General features: G+C 28.1%; 1 protein-coding gene across 5 annotated transcripts in view; it reads left to right on the top strand.

The window, feature by feature from the left end:
* LOC107443766 (glutamate-gated chloride channel) overlaps positions 1-18,511 on the top strand; it is a 181,883-nt gene extending 163,372 nt beyond the window's left edge. For all 5 annotated transcript variants that reach the window (XM_016057734.4, XM_016057732.4, XM_071187492.2 and 2 more), the window contains 3 exons: positions 12,591-12,719; positions 15,822-16,207; positions 17,739-18,511. In XM_016057734.4, coding sequence (XP_015913220.1) covers positions 12,591-12,719; positions 15,822-16,207; positions 17,739-17,912 — 689 coding nt within the window. In that variant the 3' untranslated portion in view covers positions 17,913-18,511. The remainder of the gene's footprint in view (positions 1-12,590; positions 12,720-15,821; positions 16,208-17,738) is intronic.
* Positions 18,512-20,728: the final 2,217 nt, after the last annotated feature.

The following is a 20,728-nucleotide window of genomic DNA, read 5'->3' as shown; positions in this document are numbered from 1 at the left end:
AACTGCAATTTTTCAGAAAAGTATCCAGCATTAAAATATTTTAATTACTCTAAATAATAAACATTTTTATGAACAACAATTAAAATAGTTCTAAACTCAGTGCTCATGATCATTAAAATAGAACTATTATTATTATCATTTTAATAATTTGTGATTTTGTGGCACATAACTTTCAATTGTGGCCATAGAGAATAACAATGCTGTTCTTTAAGAGCTAAAAAAGTTTTAAACGCTATTTAAAAGCTTGTAATTGATAGACATTCAGCAAATAGCTATTTAACCATCTAGCCTTTCTTAAAACTGTTTTTAATTTATCACGAATTATGGATGCATGCGTTTTCTTCAAAATTTTAAATTCGTACAGTTTATTGTTTCTAAATGCATATGGTAGAATTTGAACTTATAACTTTATTTTACAAGTTTCTAAGTTATTTTTATCATGTGAACCGGACAGAAAAATGTGCTACTGGATCATAGGTTAAATTTTTTTTTTTGGATCCCCGCCCACTTCGCGAGTCAGAAAACTTTCAACTCCCGTTTACAAAAAAAATCAATAACTAACAAAAAAAAAATTTTCATCCCATTTTAATTTTCATAGAGTACTTGCTATGATACCAAATTCATGTTTTTAAGTCATTACATGCCATCATATGTTTTTACTTCAGTATCTTATACTGCGTATTTATATTAATTCATTCAAATGTTATAACAAAAAGTACAATATTGAGTGTTTATAAAGATAACTGTAACTGTAAAATATGAACGCTTGAATTAATATTTTAATAAGATTTGCAAACAATAGCGTGGTAAATTGTTTACCAAATATTGCATCCTTAAGAAAGAAAATGATTTAGAAAGTTGAACTGAACCATAAAAAGATCAAAACCTATTGCAAATCATAAAAATGTTTTAATTTGAATCATATTCTATTTATTAAAATTAATAGCATAATTTAAGAGCATGGCCCATTATATACTTATTTATGATTATTATTTACAATATGCTAATCTATGATTTGATTTATCAGAATATTTTTTATCAATATTGAAACACGTCTAATTTATATCCAAAAATATGAATTTGTGTTTATTTCTCCATTACTAAAACAACTTTTATTTATTTATTTTCTTAGAAGTTCTCAAAACACGCGAAACATTATGTCTCATTTTTCTATGCCATTGTATCAACACTTATCTGCTTAAGTAATTATATTAATAACACCTAATGTTGGACCCCAATAATAGCAAGTTGAACTGAACCAAAAAAAGATAAAAGTCTGTTGCAAATGATAGAAATGTTTTAATTTGAATCATTTTCTAATTATTAAAATTAATAGCATAATTTAATTACCATTATATGCTCATTTACGATTATTATTTACAATATGCTAATCTATAATTTGATGTTTCAGAATATAATTTATCACAATTAAAACACGTCTAATATATAACCAAAAATATGAATTTGTGTTTACTTCTACTTCAATAAAACATTTGTCGTTTATTTATTTTCTTTCGAGTTCTCAAAACACGCGTAACATAATGCTTCATTTCTCTAGGCTATTGTATCAACACTTATCTGTTTTTTAAGTAATTATATTAATAACACCTAATGTTAGACCCCGTTCTTAGATGAAATATATTTTTTGAACACAATTTTAACAAATAATGATGGGTTATGTATTTCGAGAGATCAATACATCGAGGTTAAAATAGATTAGTTTGAGCTGTTTCATCCTAGTCTTTTCACTTATGTCTAAAGATTGTTCTAGCCGTGAGCTATAATCACATGGTTAGAACCTTTAATCAGTGTATATCGAACGAAGCAGCTTCTCATGTTCATTACACGCGTGTGTTCCTTTGTGTGGTTATACTATCAGTTCGTCACATGTTCTGTAGAAGGATTTCCAATAATGAAGTATAGAATTATTACATCTAGGCCAGTAGGCATTATTAGGAAATAATTTAGTTAGAGGTGACTAGACAAGATATTTCCAGTTCATTCTAATGGTGTTTCTAAACATTGTAAACTGCGCGTGAAATTAGTTTTCAAAGTAGTGATTCCAATTATTTATGAAATAAACTTATTTGATTAGTTAATAATTTAATGAATTGATTTATAACATTTTTTCTATGCAATATTTTCATTTTGAATAACGGGAAGACAATTTCGATATTTTTCAAAAATATATGTTTCCGATATATATGTTAGGTTTATGAGGATAAAAACAGAAATAAATATTTGGAAAAACTTATAACTATTTACATTTTTCAGATTTTGGAAAATTTACGTCTTTTCTAATTTTTCAAATTACTGAAAAAACATATTATTTAAAACAAATATTTTTTTAAATATTTAAAAAATAAAAATATCCATTCTTCAAATATAATAACATCTATAAATGTCTGATATAGCATCAAAACACTTTTTCTTTTAAATTTAAATAATTTTTATTTTTTTATGAATTTTTATGTTTTGAAACCTATAAATATATCAGTTTATAATCAAAATAACAAAAACACTTATATTTGAAATTTAAGGCACTATTTTATTTATTCTTTTGAAATACATCAGTTTCAAATTTGTTTTTAAAAAAAATGCACAAAATTGTCTTTGAGAAAATGCAGTATTATCTATTCAGAACAGATCTCGTGTACTAATTGATATAAAAACATGATTTTTAAACTTTTTCAAATAATTTTATGAGATTTATTTTAAATAATATTTACATGTTTTTACAACATTTTTACTACATTTGTCCACTTTTTTTTATCCCTGTAAGGTATGCTACAAAAGTTACTTATTTTGCAATTTGAGTATGTTACTTTTCATATGAAAATTAAAATTCTAAATGAAAAAAACGAACCTTATAGTGTCTTATGCATTTTGTTTCTTTTAAGTTACGAAATAATTTAAAATTAAAAATAATGTAAACTTTTGTTGCATACGAAAGAATTTTAAGCATATTACCTTCTCCAAAAAAAGATTATTCTTCTAAATGAAAAGAAAATTTTGAGTTCTATCAAATTGGTATGTTTTCCAAATCAGGCCTCCTAGAAACTTTAACACCTCATGACTTAAATATAAATACTACTTTTATTCTTACTTTTATTTCAGAGATTAAAATAAATATTCATCAAGCACAGTTTTAATTTGTGGTACTGTTTGGAAGATTGCTTGAATATGTTATAAAAATGCATAGCGTAAACTTATCAAAATTATTGTAAGACATTAAAATTATTTGTTAGAAAAGGGCAGACAAATATGAAAGAAGAATCTGTATGATTTCAGAATATTTAAAAAAAAACACACCAATAATTGTGTATTTTTTGGGAAAGAAAATAGACATAAAAGTGTCGTACATCATTTAATAGACGAAACTACAGAAAGGTCATCGATATAAAACAAATCATAGTTGAGGAAAGTGGGTGTACGAAACACTAAAACCCGTTTAATTGCGAGAGGAAACGCGGAGAAGTTGAAAAACGATTATTAGAATCACATTTCACGTTTCAACCAGCATTCACACACATTAAACAGGTTTTTATATTTTCTACGTTGGATATTTAAATTATGCTTTTCATACTTCGATAGAATTTTTTTCTTCGCTGAAATAGTACTTTGTCTTCATTTTCATAAGGATTCTAAATATATTTGTCAAAATTGGTATATAATAAAGTATTATTTTCATGAATATGTGTACTAATTTAATTTTTGCTGAACATAAAATTACAACCGCTGTAATTAGTTGTTGTTTGTTACATACGATTTTCGAATGTAGTTTAATTTTTATTAAGGGATTTGAACAATATTTTTTTACAAAAAGTGTTGATATGATAATTTGTTTCTTTAGAAAGAATTAATGGTTGCATTCTAGGATCGATATAAATGGTTTTTGTTTTTAAATTGAAATTTTAGTTCGACTGGATGTTATTTTTCAAGTTTACCCTGTTATATTTTAGTTCACGTCTTTTCTTTTTACCTTTGAAATATATCAAAAAGAATGATAAAAAACAAAGTTAAGTTTACATCTGCTTCACCTAAGGTAAGAGCATTTGTGAAAAGAAATATTGGTAAAATAGCAAGTTGTCTGTTGGAGAAAATTGAATGTGCTTGGGGCTGTAAAAAAGAACAAAATGGAGTATAGAAGAAAATCAAAAGAGAAAGAAACTTGCATGGAAGTTATTTGAAAACAGCATTTTATTTCTAGTACTATTATTAAATAAAGGTTAAAATGGATGAATTATTATAAATAAGGATAAAAAACAAAGGAGATATAGGGAATTCTCTCTTAATTTAGACAGAATTCCTTTCAAAATACACTGTTAGAAATTTCTCTGAAAAAAGGTCAAATAACAATTTATTTAATTGTTATTTTACCATATTCAGGCAGAACAGTCAAATAACCACAAATAAGCTGGTATTCAAACTGTTTACTATGGGAAAAACCGTTTATTACCTAATACGGTTAAACAACCAGAATTTTATAACACCATCTAGGCTCACCTAAGGAAGCCACTTAGCTCCCTGCAGAGGGGTACACATTACAGCCGACAGGGCCAATCTGTAAATCTTATGATCAGCAGAACGGGAGATCGAGTCCTATCGTTGACACTACTATATTTCCTCCTTTCCCTTGACACATGAAGAGTTTCCAATGTCTTGTGCATTCCTTATTTTATGACTCTTGAAAAATTGAATACGATACTCTTATTCACGCATAATACGCATACGATACTCTAATTCACGCATAAACAGCATCACCATAAAGCATCTAAACTATCTCCAATGTTCTAGTGAATATCTTTTTTTATGGTTTTGAAACCATTGTAGTCGTAAATGGTTGAAAAACAGGATGATTTTGTATTCATGGTCTTATGACCATATTTTTCGTAAACTGTTTTAAAACTGAAAAGGTAAAAAACGTTCTCCACCGTTAATTTTACGGTTAATTGGATGGACAGACAGACTCTGTTATTTGATCATAATTTTAGAATAAAAATTCTAACAGTGTTCACTTTCAGTTTCCCTACTTAGAAAAAGAAATTATGGAAAATCTGAAAGTGTCTTACTTTGTATTTTTGGTAGGATTGTTTCAATAGTGCCAATCACGACACTTTTTTAATTGACTTGTGATTCAACCGGTTTTGAAAAACATTAATTCCAATCGCTTTTAGTGAGGAACTGAGCTTAGACTAGAAATCAAGACTAGCTGAAAGTATCATTATCAAATATTTCTTCATAGTGGTAAATCAAAAAGTATTAGTTTTAGTGATATAATGTGTTTCAGTTAAGTAATTACATAGAACTCCTGAATATTAACAACAACATAGAAACAATATTGAATTATAGGAAAGACATTCATCATTATTGCATAAAAGGAAGTAGTAAAGTTAAATATTCTTGTTAAATTTAGCATGACAAACGTGACAGCGGTAATTATCTTAAATATTGCGTGGAATGTTTGTTTATCTAATGAGTTATTTGTTGTTAGAAATAAGGGAATGAAGTCTATTAAATATTAAGAGTCATTCGCTATGAAAGGTGGTTGCTGTAAACACAACCACAATGCTTACATCATCTACTTTCTTAATCTTAATATTTAAAGAAGTATTAAAAGGTAGAAAAACTTAGTAAGCTGTAGATGAAATGCATTTCCCCCCAAAATATGGAATAAAAATCAAATAAACAACAAAGGGGTGTTAGTGTAATTATGAAGGTGGTTTAAAAATAAATTGATCCTAAGCACGGGATGAGCAGATCTGTAATTTATATTTGAAATAAATTATTTGATCTAAAAAATAAATCAGTTGGTATTTAAAGATGAAAACAAACTAATTTAAAAATTTTGCAGGAAAATGAAGATAAAATTATATTTCCTTCATTACGCAAGTGTTCTAATGTAAGAATTAACTAAAATTATTTTTATTAAAGTGCGCTTAAATATTGCTACATTTATTTGTAAGAATAAATTAGGTGGGGTATGATGGGTATTCAATCTGTGGATTATTGCATTTTCTTTTCAATTTCTTATTGGTTTAAAAAATTTTAATATGGTTAAATTTCTCAAATGAAAGCTATACATTACTATTCAAAGCAATATTCATTTTCGTAGTTTTAAATCATAACGCCTTATTTTGGATTGCAATTCTGGGAAGTGAATTTAAAATTATTTAAAAAATTGCTTACTTATAAATTATTCTGATGATAATGTCCTTTTATAACGGCTAGTTGTAACACATACTGATAAGCTCCTTCTGATAAGATCAATTCTGATATGTCATGCTCGAAAATTATGTGTGTATAAACTTGCAAATTGCAACAAAAATAACACCTTGAATTTTTCAAATTATCTCGAAGAAGAAGCAATTGTTAACTTTTAATATACCAGGAAATGAGGCAAGTTTTAAGGATTTTTGAAATAGCAGCTTTGGTGTCTTAACATAGATAAAAATAAGATTAAAAAAAAACACCACAAAAGCGCAAATAACACCAAATACACAAACATAAAATAGTATTGGTTGTGTAACAAAAATCCGTCATCAGTGCCTAAACAGAGAATTCATTCTATGTTTTTTTTAAAAAAACAACAGAAGACATTGTTGAAAATTTTTCAATACGAAACCAAAACTATAGAATACTATTTTATTCACAACACATAATTGTTTTTTTCCTTCAGGTTCCTTAGTTTCATTCATTTTGGGCACAAAGTTTGCCCAAGATATTTGTCTCCTCATTCATATAAAAAAATGTCTTTTGTTTTGTTTTGATTACGATATTAAATGTCAAAAACATATTTTGATGCCTGGAGAAGCTGCCTTAAAAGTGCATATTTTTTCTATATCTTTAAAGTAAAATCTTAACCATTTATTGAAATTCCATTAAAACTAAAGAACCATAAGATATATTAGTATTTAAATATAAATCTATTTAAAACAGGGAATAATGCAATTTTAAATATAGGAGTAATTCTTATTATCTCTAAAATAGAAAAATAAAATTAAACGTTTTTCAGTTTATTTTTTTTGTCTAGAACAAACAAATGCTTCCAAAAATAAATTCAATATTTGTGCAGTGATTGTTTTAAAACTAGTTGCAATAAATAAAAGAAACGAGATATTTAAAACTTTGTCTATATTTTAAGTGAAACCGTTTTGTTAGTCTCTTATTTAAGTGAAACCATTTTGTAAATTCACAAAGAAATCAAAATTTAAAATTTAAAGACCTACGTATCAGAATCACTCAAGTAAAATTAGAAATAAGCATTACTCAAATAACGAGGAATAAGTAGAATCACTCAAATAAAGTAATAAATAAGCACCTATGGACAAAAATCACTCAAGTAAAACAAGTAGTATGCAAATGGCTTGCAGAAATTTATATTAAAACTGTATATTAAAGCTGGCCATTTTAAAACATCCTGTATAGTGTTTTAAAAATAACCATTGAACATTTTTATTATTGGAATAACTATTGAAGCATACACTTAACATTATTCTTGACATGCGCTATGTGTATTGAGTAAAAGGTAACAAGTTTTATTCTTTTTATCTGGAACTTTGTTGGATTTGTTACAAAAATAAGAAAAGTTCAGCAAATCACGAAGTCCTTTCTTCTAGTCTATTAAATGTGACAAAAGTAAAAGAAACTCCAAGGGAAAAGAATTTATTGCGTTGAAATCAGTAAAAGTTATTTGTTTCCTTTTCAAAAAGTAACGTGTCTTAGCAAATGAAGTATAAATCTTGTCGACTATATTTATTACTTCACATTTAGCTTTCAAAATGAATATAATCACGCAACATCCTTATCCATTACGTAGGTTGTGTCCTCAATTTATTTCTGACGCCATAAGTTTTGCTCTGAAATGAATGTAATGTCTTTAAAACTTACCTCTTTGTAACAACCACAAATTTAGTTTTTACATTGAAAATAAATTACGATAAACTTTGCGTGTTTTGCAAGATTACAAATGCCTGAGCTCTTCGAATGCATAGCCTTTAGTATACTTAAGAATTTATTTAAAATACAGCTAATAACACATTTTAACATTTTATCTAATTGAGTTAAGATAAAAATCATTCATAATTTAATTGCCAGAAATTATTTGCTGAAACATTTCCATTTATATGTTTATATTTTATTTATCTAGAATATTAATTGATTTCTGAAGTACTTTCATTAATGATTTCGAAAATCTGCTCATTACTTTTGTCTGCTAATTAATTTAATAAAAATTCTTTCAGGCAAAACTAGTGCCCCTTCTATTAAATGTAACAGAAAAGTTCACGTGACTGCCGTTTTGCTAGATCTAAATTAGTCTTTCATTATAAGAGTATAAAATGTAACACACTGTAGCTGTAAAAAAATTCCAGATCAAATTACGAAATTAAGTATAGACACTTTGGATGCATCATCAGTAAACTACTGTAAAATCCGTTTTACAGTGAAATAATATACCGCAATTTTTACAGTAGTATTTATTTAATTAGAATTATTCAGTGATTTTATGGTAATTATTATTGTAAAAATTGCAGCAAATCAGATTTTTTTTTTCAGTATCACCTTTTGAAAAAAATAGATTTTACGGTAAAAAATACCGGCCGCTTGAGTGCCGGTACTTTTCACTGCAATTTGATCCGAAATTTTTTGAAGTGCGTGCATTTTTTATGTTAGACATTCTTTTAAAAATAACACTCCATAACGAACTTAGTAGATAGGTAGGTACGTTATTTACGTCGCACTAGTGCTGCACAATGGGCAATTGGCGACGTTCCCTGAGGATGATTCCTAGGCATGCCATCGCAATTTCGATCCTCTACAGAGGAGTGACTCCCCTGCTTTGGTAGCCTGATGAACTGTGAGTGAAGTTTAGCACTTTACGGTAGAACAGTTTAACGAGGACCGATACCGCGCACCCTCGGTCCCTACGCAGGCTGATCAAAGTGGTCACCGACGCGCTTATTCACAGCCAGTGAGGCTTGACTTCGGTGTTCTTCTGGGAACCATGTCCTTACGATCAGTCCACTGTGGGACTGGGGAGGAAATAGATAAGTTTTTCCGAAATAATTATAGAAGTAGTATTATAATAATAATACGCTTTGCTTAAATTTGTAGCAAAATCATTTTGATAAATATATTTCTGAATGAAACAGCAACACATATATTAAAATACTATTAACGGGTTCATAAATTTAAGTATAATTTATTTTCATCTTGTGCGTTACGCATGAGATTGAAGGAAAAACTAGTCGAATTCGGAGAAAATTCATTAGGTAAAAAGAATTCCGAATATACTTTACCATTGGTCCAAAGTAGTTTCCGTTGTGCTATAAATTATGTATTACAAAAAAAAAAAATTAGATATATTAAGCGTTTAACTCTGGTTTTACAAACATAAGAGAATGTTTAGAAAAGAATTGTAATTTTCTTTTATTCAAAATACGACAGTCATTTTAGCATTTGGGCATGTTTCAAACTGTTATTAATATTACTGTTGTTGTTGTTATTATAATAATTTATCATTTTGAATTCACAAGGAAAATTTCAAATTTTTTTTAATTAGCTGAACATAATGCTTTTTGTTTGAGTTGGTGATTAAAAAATAATTTACTTCCTAGTATTTCTATCATAATAAATTCTTTTAAAATTTAAAATGCTTGCATTAAAATACATAATCTTTAAAAATCTTACTATTCAGGAACATTAGCTTTTTATTTACTTAGTCTCTTTATTTAAATAATGTATAATATAGTTGGCCATTTTTAGTCATTTGTATACAATATTTCATGCATGAAATTTCTAATTTTTACTAATATTTTACTTATATATATATATATATATATATATATATATATATATATATATATATATATATATATATATATATATATATATATATATATATATATGAGTCATTCTCACAAAGACAGTCATTTTCATGTCCCCAGTATATTTTATGTTTGTTTTACAGCTTACGAAGAAAAAAAATTCAGGGAAAGTGTCCTTCAGAATGCAAGCTAACAAAAGAATAAAAATAAAATTATAAATTTTTATTTTTTATTTATTTTAGGTAATTAAAATATACCAATATGTCATTCCCTCACTTGTCCCCACTGCTGATTTAAAAAAAGAAAAAAATTGTTTCTGAAATACAAATTTTTTTTTTGCAAATTCGTGTTTTTTATTTCAGAATACTGAAACATAGAATTCAGAAAATCAATTTTAAATTGAATTTCTGATAAAAATATTAACACAGCACTACTTTAAACTTTGTCCCCAGTGTTTCGCGTCATTCCCTCACAACAATGTTCTTATCACCTGCAATCCTCTTAGAATAAAAATATTTTAATAAAAACTTCAGAAGTTAACAACTGGCATCATAGAACAAAATTGCAGTATGTTTCCATCTTCAACTTAAAGAAGCTTTGCTGTGGAATAAATTTGAATGAATCAAACCAGATAAAATTTTTTACATTTGTCATTCCCTCATGTCATTTTTTAGAGTAAAATAAAATACAACTTCATCGAGAAAGTGGACAATTATATGTTGCTTTCTTGTATGAATATAATTGTATGTGATTGACTTCAGAAATTCATTAGGCCTAACTGTTATTTTTAAATTTTATTGAATTCGTCATTCCCTCACTTGTGTATAAAATGAGGGAATGACGCTGAAGTGAGGGAATGATTCAAGATGAGTATATTATTAAATTTTTTTTTGTTCAATCGTGCCAACCAATTTTATTTCCCAATCCTGTAAAAACTATTAAATATATAAGACTAAATTATAATAAATATTAGATATACTTAGTATGTTATCATTTTCAAACTTTAGGTAGCTGTAACTTAGATAAAAACATGTATTAAAATAAAATATCTTTCCCTCACTATTAGTGGCATTCCCTCACTTTTTAAATAGTGAAAATAATTAATTTACTTATTAATTAATTTGAAAAATAAATTAAAAAATTTATAAATTAATTTATTAAATTAATTAATTTATTTATTAAATTAATTAATTTATTTATTAAATTAATTAACTAATTATTAATTATTATAAATTAATTAATTATAAATTAATTATTTAAAAATTAATTAATTTAAATAATAAGTATAATTTATAGGATATATACTTTCTTTATAATGTCATTACATATTTCTATTAATATAAAAAGTTTCAGAGCTTTTTATTCACTTTACTTTTTGGGGATTCTATGAACTGAAAAATGACAGTTTTCGTGAGAATGACCCATATATATATATATATATATATTTAATAATTTTTATTGTGATCCTTTTTTTTTGTCACATGCATTTAAATATAAATTTTTAGTATTTGTCTTTTTATTAAATTATTATTACTGTTATTTCTGGCTACATTATTCTGCCGAATCCAATTTGAAAATTACTTGAAATTTCATGAGAACAAAGTTATATATTGTATTAATTTATTACATTTTACATTGTCTTAATGCATACGTTATACAAATTTGCATTGTAGTATACTGGACGTTTCAGAAATGGCTGATGGTTTGAAAAAGTAAAATACGAAAAAAGACAAAAATGGACTGATTTTCATGTTTTTAAGAATGCTACTTTTTATTCTAGCATTATTTCGAAAATAGTAACGAAGTTTGTCAGCAGAAGACATTGTTTAGGGGGAAAACTATAAAAAATGTATCTAGAATAAAACGTTACTTTCTACAACCATAGGACGGAAACCTGACAGAAAAAAATTACGAAAGTATTTCAATTTTTAGTAAGAAAATTAATTAAAACTGGCAAAAATTAAAATTGTTAATTCTACTTTTGCAATTATTACAAAAATAATCTACTTTTTTTAATTTATTGAAATAATAAATCTACTTTTGTAATTATTGCTAAAACATGTATTAACATGCCTGTAATATGGAAAAAGGTTGAAAGCAAACAAAACAAAAAGTTGAAGAAAACAAACAAAAAACGAAGCAAAAGCTACTCGTATTATTTTTGAAAAAGGGTTGTTTTTTAAGTAAAAAAAATAAACGTCTTAGATTTTTGCCAAGCTAAATAATGATCTATAAATAAGCTTGGTGACTATAAACGAATATTATTTTTGTAAAATAGTTCTTTAGGACGTTGCAAAAACAAGCAAATGAAAAATATAATATTTTTTATCCTCCGATTGAAGTTAAAGTGTTTTTTTATGAACTCTCGTTTCACTTGTTTAAGACAAATATTTACTTAGAAATTATATTACATATGCATGAGTTTATTTATTCACTACCTAAGAAATTAAAATATTTACATTTTCTGCCCCCCCCCTCAATCCGATAACCATTAACGAAAGAAATTTTTTAGAGAATGGAGTAGATGAAGGAAATTAAGTAATCTAATTACTGCTTTAGGGGTAAGCCTCGGTATTTTTTTCCTAAGATTGAGGTTAATTAATTGATTTTCTTTGAAAAAATCCCTGGAAGTTTTAATTAGTTGGAGATAACTAGAGTTGAAGATGAGGTTAATGTTATTTCGTTGAAATCATTTATTCTTAATTCTTTACCTTCGACTCATATTATAACTGTTTAATTTATTTTATTTATTTTTCATTTTAGATGGATTTGAAAAAAACGAAGTATCTTTAAAATGGACTGATGGAACTCCCATCGTAGTAAATTCTAAATTGCATATTACCAATTTTGTGTTAGAAGATTTTACTACTGGATATTGTGATAAGCCCTTAAGTATGTATTTATATTTTCTAACTTTTATCTATAAATATTACATGGTATTTATTTAAATTTTATGAGTATATTAAATTAATTAAAATGTGACATAAATGATGTCATGAAGTAGTGGTTACTTTTGTTAAATCAGATTAGAATCTCATTTTTTACAGCCAAAGTCGACAAGTTTTATTTTATAACCGGTGTTAAGCAACAGACCCAATTCTGAGTTTACGATTATCAATGTTAAACTCTTGTAATTTTGAACGCAACTCAGAAAACAAAGAAAATCCTGAATCAAACATCGGGGCAAACTAGCCTTAGTGGAGAATTTTTTGTTGGTACTAACCCACATTTACATTACATGAGAGAACATTTTACTTCAGCTCTGTGGTTGGTGAGAACCAGGAGCAGGATCCGTATCAACCCGCCACCGCAGAAATTCGAACCTGGGAAACCTGATTGGGAAGCGAACGCTCTATCCTACGAGCCACCTCATAGTGTGCTGGGATATAATAAAGAAGGAAAAAAATATATAAAGCACAGTTGAAAATTACATATGTAGAGTCAATATTTTTAGTGGTAGACTGATCATGGGTTAGATTCAACATGACGTCAAACTAACCGCAGGAGGTTTACGTGGTTTTTCTCTTTATGTAAGGCAAATGCGTGTTAATTCCATCAAAAAGTCCTCCACAAAGGCAAAACTTTCCCAATACTTGATCCAGGAGTTCCTTTGTCTTCAAGATTGCTCATTTGTAATTGCATTTACTTAACATTTGTAATTACAAGGCTACAGAGATGAACATTAGTAGTCGTAAACCTAAATTTGGGTTGGCTGTTCAACTACGGTTACATAAAAATGTCCTTTATAGGCTTGAAAAGCTGTTAATGAGAGCCACTATTAATGACATGCCTATTAATAGTACATTAAAAGCTATTATTTCTTAGATGATAGATTTTTCAATTGTTTTCAATAACTTTAAATTCTCTTAAATAATTCCAAAAATATCATGAAATACGAAAAAATAATTTTTTGTTTAAACATAATTTATGTTAAAAAAAGGAGTACTCATTAAACTGTAATATTTTAATGAAACAATTACAAAATAATATCTAGTTTGGGCTTATTAAAACGCATCAAACTTAGACTTCTAAACGATTTGAAAAAACAATTTAAGTCAACTTTAACTTTTACTGCATTTTTATTTCTTAAATAATTCTGAAACGACTTTAGAAATCAAAAATCAAGTGCACAATTTAAAATTTTTCCGTCTTATTCAAAATATGTAGATAATGACATATTTTTCCAAGAGCTGACTACATTCCTTTCATTGTGTATTATATCAGCTTTTCTTATGCCTCATTAAGTAAACCTTATCTTTCTCCCATCAAAATTTAACCTTTATTTTCATCTGTTAAAAAGTAAAACAACAAATATTTATAATTTCCTTGGTATACTGCGATACAATAGCAGTAATCCTGGTCATTTATCAAGTTTTTTTTATTTTTAATGTCAACATTGTTACGAAGTTTCGAAACAATAAAATAAGTTTCACAACAACCTTCATCCTAACAGATGGCCTTATCTATGCTTTGTACTGAAAGGTGTTAGTGAAAATCTCTAAAATTGTCTATGGTGTTTGCTGTTCGGTTAGTGGGGAAGGGAATTTTTTTTATTTTTTATTTTTCACTGGAAACTTAACATTTGTAAATTACGGCTTCGTAAAGCCCAAAATTTGAAAAATGATCTTTTGAAGGTAACAAGCAAAGACTTCTAACTAAAAGAACTACTTTGCTATTGTGGCTGGAATCTTTATTAGATTTTAAGAATGGCTCCAATTTCATCAAAGATCCTGTCTTTCATAAGAAAGACTGTTCATAAGAAAGAATGCATTTTAGTTTGACTGCCTATTAGATAATTGAAAGTTAAGTTTTGTTTCATAGAGCCCCCTCTCCAATGGAAAAAAGAAAAAGAAAAAACAAATTTTAATCATTTTCAGAACTCAATGAAAGTTTCGACTCGAAATTTTTACTGTCTTTCAATTTTTATTGACAGATTAAATGAAAAAATCTTTATAATGGTAACTGGAAGTTACTGAAAATTATTACTTGCGCTAAAATTTCGTGTTTTTTCTATTATTTCTTTTTACTGCGAGGAAACGAATCACATTAATAATTAAGTAAATAATTTCTTTCGCCTTTAAGCAATGAAATATTCTTGTTGACATAATTAATATTTATTTAGTGTATAATGACTTACTAGAAAATTCATAGAGTTTATTAACCATGAGAACTAAACTTCTGTTTCAACTTTTTAAACCACAAATCTTGCTTTAATTCACTGTAAACAATTCTGAATAAAATTACGGTAAAAATTGTCAGCACTCAGGGTGCCGGTACTTTTTACCGTAAAATGCTACTCAACAAATGTCTGATATACTGTAATTTCTTCAGTAATACATATTTAATTAGAGTGATTCAGTAATTTTACGGTAAATATTCTCAGAATTAGAGAGCATGGACCGGCAAAATCCATTTTATTCATTTCCTTAGTTTACAGTAGAAGTGGATTTTCCAGTAAAATGGATTTTACGGTGTAATGAATTTTACCTAAAAATGGTTTTTAAAGTATCACGGATTTCACGGATGATGTAGAGGTACATTGCAATTTGCTGGTACTTTATACCGCAATTTGATCCAGAATTTTTTACAGTGTATACCTGAAATACCTGAGTACCTTATTTGTCAGAATAGGACTATTTAAATATAAACTGCAGGTTTGGCTTGCTCTTTAACAATGAAAGTCAATAATTTCACAGATAAAACCACAGCTAAAACAAATCTTGTCTATAACTAAAATTTGTTTTCTTTACAATTATCGAATAAAATGCATATCCCAGGTTTTTTAAGCACAAAGAAAGTTGTTACTGAAATTAGTAAATTTCCAAGAATCAATTTGTTTATCAAATCTTTTCTAAAGTAAACGAAACGGAACTAATTTTTTTTCATTTAATTCACAAAATATAATAATAAGACCTGAAATTAAACTTTATTTTGTTCTTGTAAATTTATCTTTCTACAACTAAAATAAATGTTTTCCATTTTTATGTATTTCAGACGGAAATTATGGGTGTTTGTTGCTGAAACTGCAAATTAAGAGGCAATATGGATTTTATTTGACTCAAGTTTTTGTGCCTTACGTCATTTTAGTCGCTGTCTCATGGCTTTCCTTGTGGTTGGATGCAAAAGCTGTTATTTTACGATTGTCACTGATTTTTGTTTTACTCTTTATGATGTTTATTGTAAATCTGCAAATTCAACCTTTGATTCCTGCAGCACCATATACTAAGGCAATTGATATCTGGATATCTGTATGCATTGCTTTAGTATTCACGGCTTTACTGCAGTTCATTTTAGTTAATCAGTTAGCACGACGTGAAAGAAGGGTGAGGATATCAGAAAATCACGTAGCAAAGAATGGTGGCTGTAAAAGGAGTAGCAAAGTAAGTTAAATATTTTTTCCTAAAAATTACATATCTATGAATGAAAGAAAATTTATCGAATTTTTTTGCATGAGCTTCCCCTGCAGATAAATTTAAATTTTTTTAAGTACTAATAGTAGTCGCACTTTATTCTATTTAAAGCATCATATAATTCTCTTTTTTCACACTATTTAGTGATACGTATTGGGCTATTATCGACTATTTTTAGACATCCCTTCTACTACAGCATTTGACATTAGTAGGGGAAAAATGAGCACTTCACCTCACATTTAGGGTTGAAAACCTCTCTTACTATAGTGCTATGAGATGAGCACTTCACCTAACTTCGGATCGATGACCCCTCATTTGTAGGATGAGGGCTTTACCCCACTTCCCTTAGTATGGATCAGAGTTCAACCCCACTGATATACTCTTGGTAGGGATGACGCAACATAGCTCTTTACGTAGCATGGTTGTATTAGTAAGATGTAAATTAAAGAAATTTCAATGATGAATTACTGTTTCTCTTTGATCCAAAACGTACAAATTAGCGCAAATTTAAAGAAAAAAATTTATTGTTTGGAAGTGAGCCGTGTTTGAAAGATTTTACCTTTAATGTAGAAAAAAACACCACTGTTTCATGCTGTACTTCATAACTATAAGCTATTAAAAGGCTGAATATAATATTTTCCCTTATTATGACCTAAATTAGTACAAAATTATGAAAAAGCATGAGAAATATGTTTAACACCTTAACAGTGTTCATATTTCAGTCAACATATTTCAAAAAAATTGACCAAAAATATAAATTAAATTTTTTTTTGACTTTTTAATTTTTCTTTATATTATTATAAAAGTAAGAAAATGGTTTTTTATTACATATATAAAATTTTAAATGCAAAAACTACTGTATTTATAGATTTTACATGCACATAAAAAAGTAATGGATAACACACACATCTTATTCAATTAGAGCAATTAAACAAACTTTTGAAGCTAAATATGATATAACTAGTATAATATAACTAGTATAGTATAATATAAGAACACAACAATTTGATTTTCAATACATAAATTTTTGCAATAAAGCAGCTGACAACACCCACATTTTCCCTCACTCGACTAAAGTCGTAATCGGTGAAAAACTAGGACCACTAATGCCATCTATTAGGAAAATAGTGAATTAAGTATCCTAAATAAGAAACGAACTGAGCTCGAGCTTCACAAAATAGAAACGTTAGTTTTTCTCCTGCCCGAAGTCAGTTCGAGCATTACAAATAATGCACGTAATATTTACCCGAATTGGATTCTGGCAACACTGGAAAGGGGTTAATAAAAATTCTGCGTCAAAGGTTTAGAGTCTGAAGGGATTTAATTTTTGATTATGTCATCTATCAAAAGGTACCTTGTTTATCTATTCATCTCTCAAAAGGTACCTTAAGATAGAATCAAGTTAACATGTCTTATATACTAGTGATTTGGTATTTAATATTTATAGTGGTAGCTACACCACAAGTCTTTTCTCTAAACATTTTAATTTATTTGCTTACAGAAGTCCTACAAAGTGCAAAACATCTTAGAAAATTGTTCTCATCATCAAATACCACTATCGAAGCGAATAGATTTCATCTGTCGAGTACTCTTTCCAGTGGCGTTTGTGATATTTAACTGTATATTTTGGTTCACATACATAAAAGGAAGAGACAGCAAACACATAATTAAATGATATCTTTTAGAAATTCTTCTATACTATAAAGTGACGTGAAAAGTTGGATTTTTGACATTTACGCACTCTTCATGAAATTGTAAATAACTTTTGAGATTTGACACAGATTTACTTAGAAGAAACTATGATTTTATATTATTCATATATTATTGCTGTATAGTACTTTAATGTTTATTCGTCTATAATTATTAAATAAGTATTGTTTCTAGTACTGATTTCTTTTTATTTTTTGTTAAATAAGTCTTTTTGTTTATCGTTTTATTATATTTTATTATCTTTATGTTACTATGTTTTTTTTTATTTTTTTTAAATAAATTAAAGAAAGATTTTAAAAATATTTTTTTAAGCTTTTATGAAATCCAAAAATAAAGTAAATGAATATGAATTTTAAAATCAAACTAGAGACATTATCTGTATCTATCTTTCCAAGATGATTCTTAAATCTAAACTTCATTGTTCTTTAAGCAAAATCTTATAGCGGTGATGATTAGTTTAGTTTTAAAATATGAATTATTTTAGAAACAAAATATTTTTTAATCTTGTATTGAGCTTTATATGTGTTTTAATTGAAGTTGTAAATAAAATATATTAAAATGTGATATTTGCTTATTTTTTAATATTTGTTACATTGTAAATTATGTTTGAAAGTGAATTTATTATTTGCGTAATAACTGAAAATAATACTTCAGTTCAAAGTATTGAAATATATAGGTACTGTAAAAAATAACTCGAAATATAAAAATTTGCAAATAAACCATATTCAATTTCCACATCGAGGAAATACAAATATATTTGAATGTATTTAGTGCTTAATGGGAAATACTAATAAATAATGATGTTTTTTTTCAACTTGGCTTTAAATAATTAAAAAAAAAAATAATGAGACGAAATTTTGAATTGTTTTAATGTTATGATCATACAATAAGAACTTGACTTGAGAAAAACGAGTTTAAGCCTCGTATAAATATATTCGAATCTATCCAACATTCCTTCATTTCATTACATGAAGATTTGCGTTATTAAATTTCAATTTTAAATCTATTGTAAATTAATAAAACAAGAAATATCATAGGTTAGCTAAATAATGGCAGCAAGGCTCATGGAATGAGTATTTTGATATAAGCAATCAAACTCATCGAGAATCAATGAGTAATCATGGAATGTAAAGTGAGGAAAGACAGACAAATGATTAAAATTACAAAGTGATTGCGTATGCGTGGAACGAGAACTGACTTATTAGTAGCCGATTGTTCCATGTATAATAAAGGACAGTAAAGATTCTGTGAAATCAGTTTATCATTTTTGGCCTGACGGAAACTTTTAACCCCTTAACGATCGGTTAATTTTCAAGAAAACTGTCATAAAAATGCCAATTTTGTAAATACTCGTATCTGACATCTAGTTTAAAATAAACTAACTATCTACAATTAACTAAAAAATATCCTGGTACTGCCATCTGGTGTGTAAAATGAGAAATAAAATATTTTCCGGGCAAAAAAAAGGAAATTATTAGTTTTATTCTTATTGGCGCGTTACTACTGAACCCTCCAGCCCGGAAATTTCACGGGAGTGAGAAAAAGAGGGCAAAACCTCACCCGTCATTTTCACGGGAGCGAGAAGGAAGGGGTTAATTAGCGGTCAATATGCCTCGTCGAAAGCAGAGAGTGCCATACCAATAATAAACGGGATTTGGATGAGGACGAGTGGATTTTCGAATCGAGAAAACTCAGCCCGCACGCAGTGTAATGCCGCAACAGCGATGCGTAATTGAAAGAAATGGACTAGAAGAAACTGACCTGCTGGCAGTGAGGCAAGTAATATCACAACAGTACGGTACGAGACTCATCATCCGCAGGGCTATGACAGACGGTAAAACTTCCTCTCGTGTTTTAGCACAAGGTTGGAACACGGCTATATGTGTCTTCTTGGCTAGCTAAATAGTTTTTCGCCGTCTGCTGCAACATCAACTGCGGCCAAGGCTTCCTCGATGCAGGATTACTTTGTCGCTTAATCACAGATTCCTCCTACTTCAATGAGCTCACTGACCTGAGGTAACAAGTTGGTTTCTTCGATGAATCTCGCTACAATCAGGAATGCAATAGTGAAAGAGTACACATCAGTACGCTAGAGAGGAAACGTCAGATGCCATATAGCACAAAACAAATTGTGGACAACCTCAACAGTGTTCGCTACATAAGGGAAATAATGGAGCCACCCCCCCCCTCTTCAATGCATTCTGTTAACCAGATTAATGTCCGTGCAAATGTCTGTAAACCTTAAAAGGCTTCTTCAGTGCACAACAGGTTTCACTTCTACCATGACTTACTTTATTCCTCGTATATCTCACCCATATAGCAAGTTCGGAATTTCATCGGGCTGCAACTCGCTCATACAGCTGACGGGACACACAGTAAAACTGAATTTTGGCGTCAAGATGAAACCATATGGAATACCATTCCAAAGGATTAGAATTAGAATGTGTATGATTCAATGACACAACGTGTATATGCTTTCATTGCTCAACGTGACTGACACACAAAATATTAATTTGCGGTGTTCTTTTTTTCCTTGCAAATTTGATAGCTTATTTTTACTATCAGTAATATCTGGAATAAATTTCATTAATCCCTGACAATTCATTCATAATGTAGTAATTTTCACAAACATCAGTATACATACATCAATAAAGAATCATGTGGAATCACTAGATTTGAAGGCCTTGACTTATGCTACATACCCTAGTCATCCCAATAAATAATAACAACGTAATTTTTTAATAATTTGTGAACAGCTTCAAGACAAATCTGCATTTACAA

This window comes from Parasteatoda tepidariorum, chromosome 11 (assembly GCF_982258835.1).
Source record: "Parasteatoda tepidariorum strain Cologne lab strain chromosome 11, Ptep-v5.0, whole genome shotgun sequence".
Classification (NCBI taxonomy): domain Eukaryota; kingdom Metazoa; phylum Arthropoda; class Arachnida; order Araneae; family Theridiidae; genus Parasteatoda; species Parasteatoda tepidariorum.
Note: the sequence above shows the minus strand (reverse complement) of the source record. Positions and strands in the feature narration are given on the sequence as shown.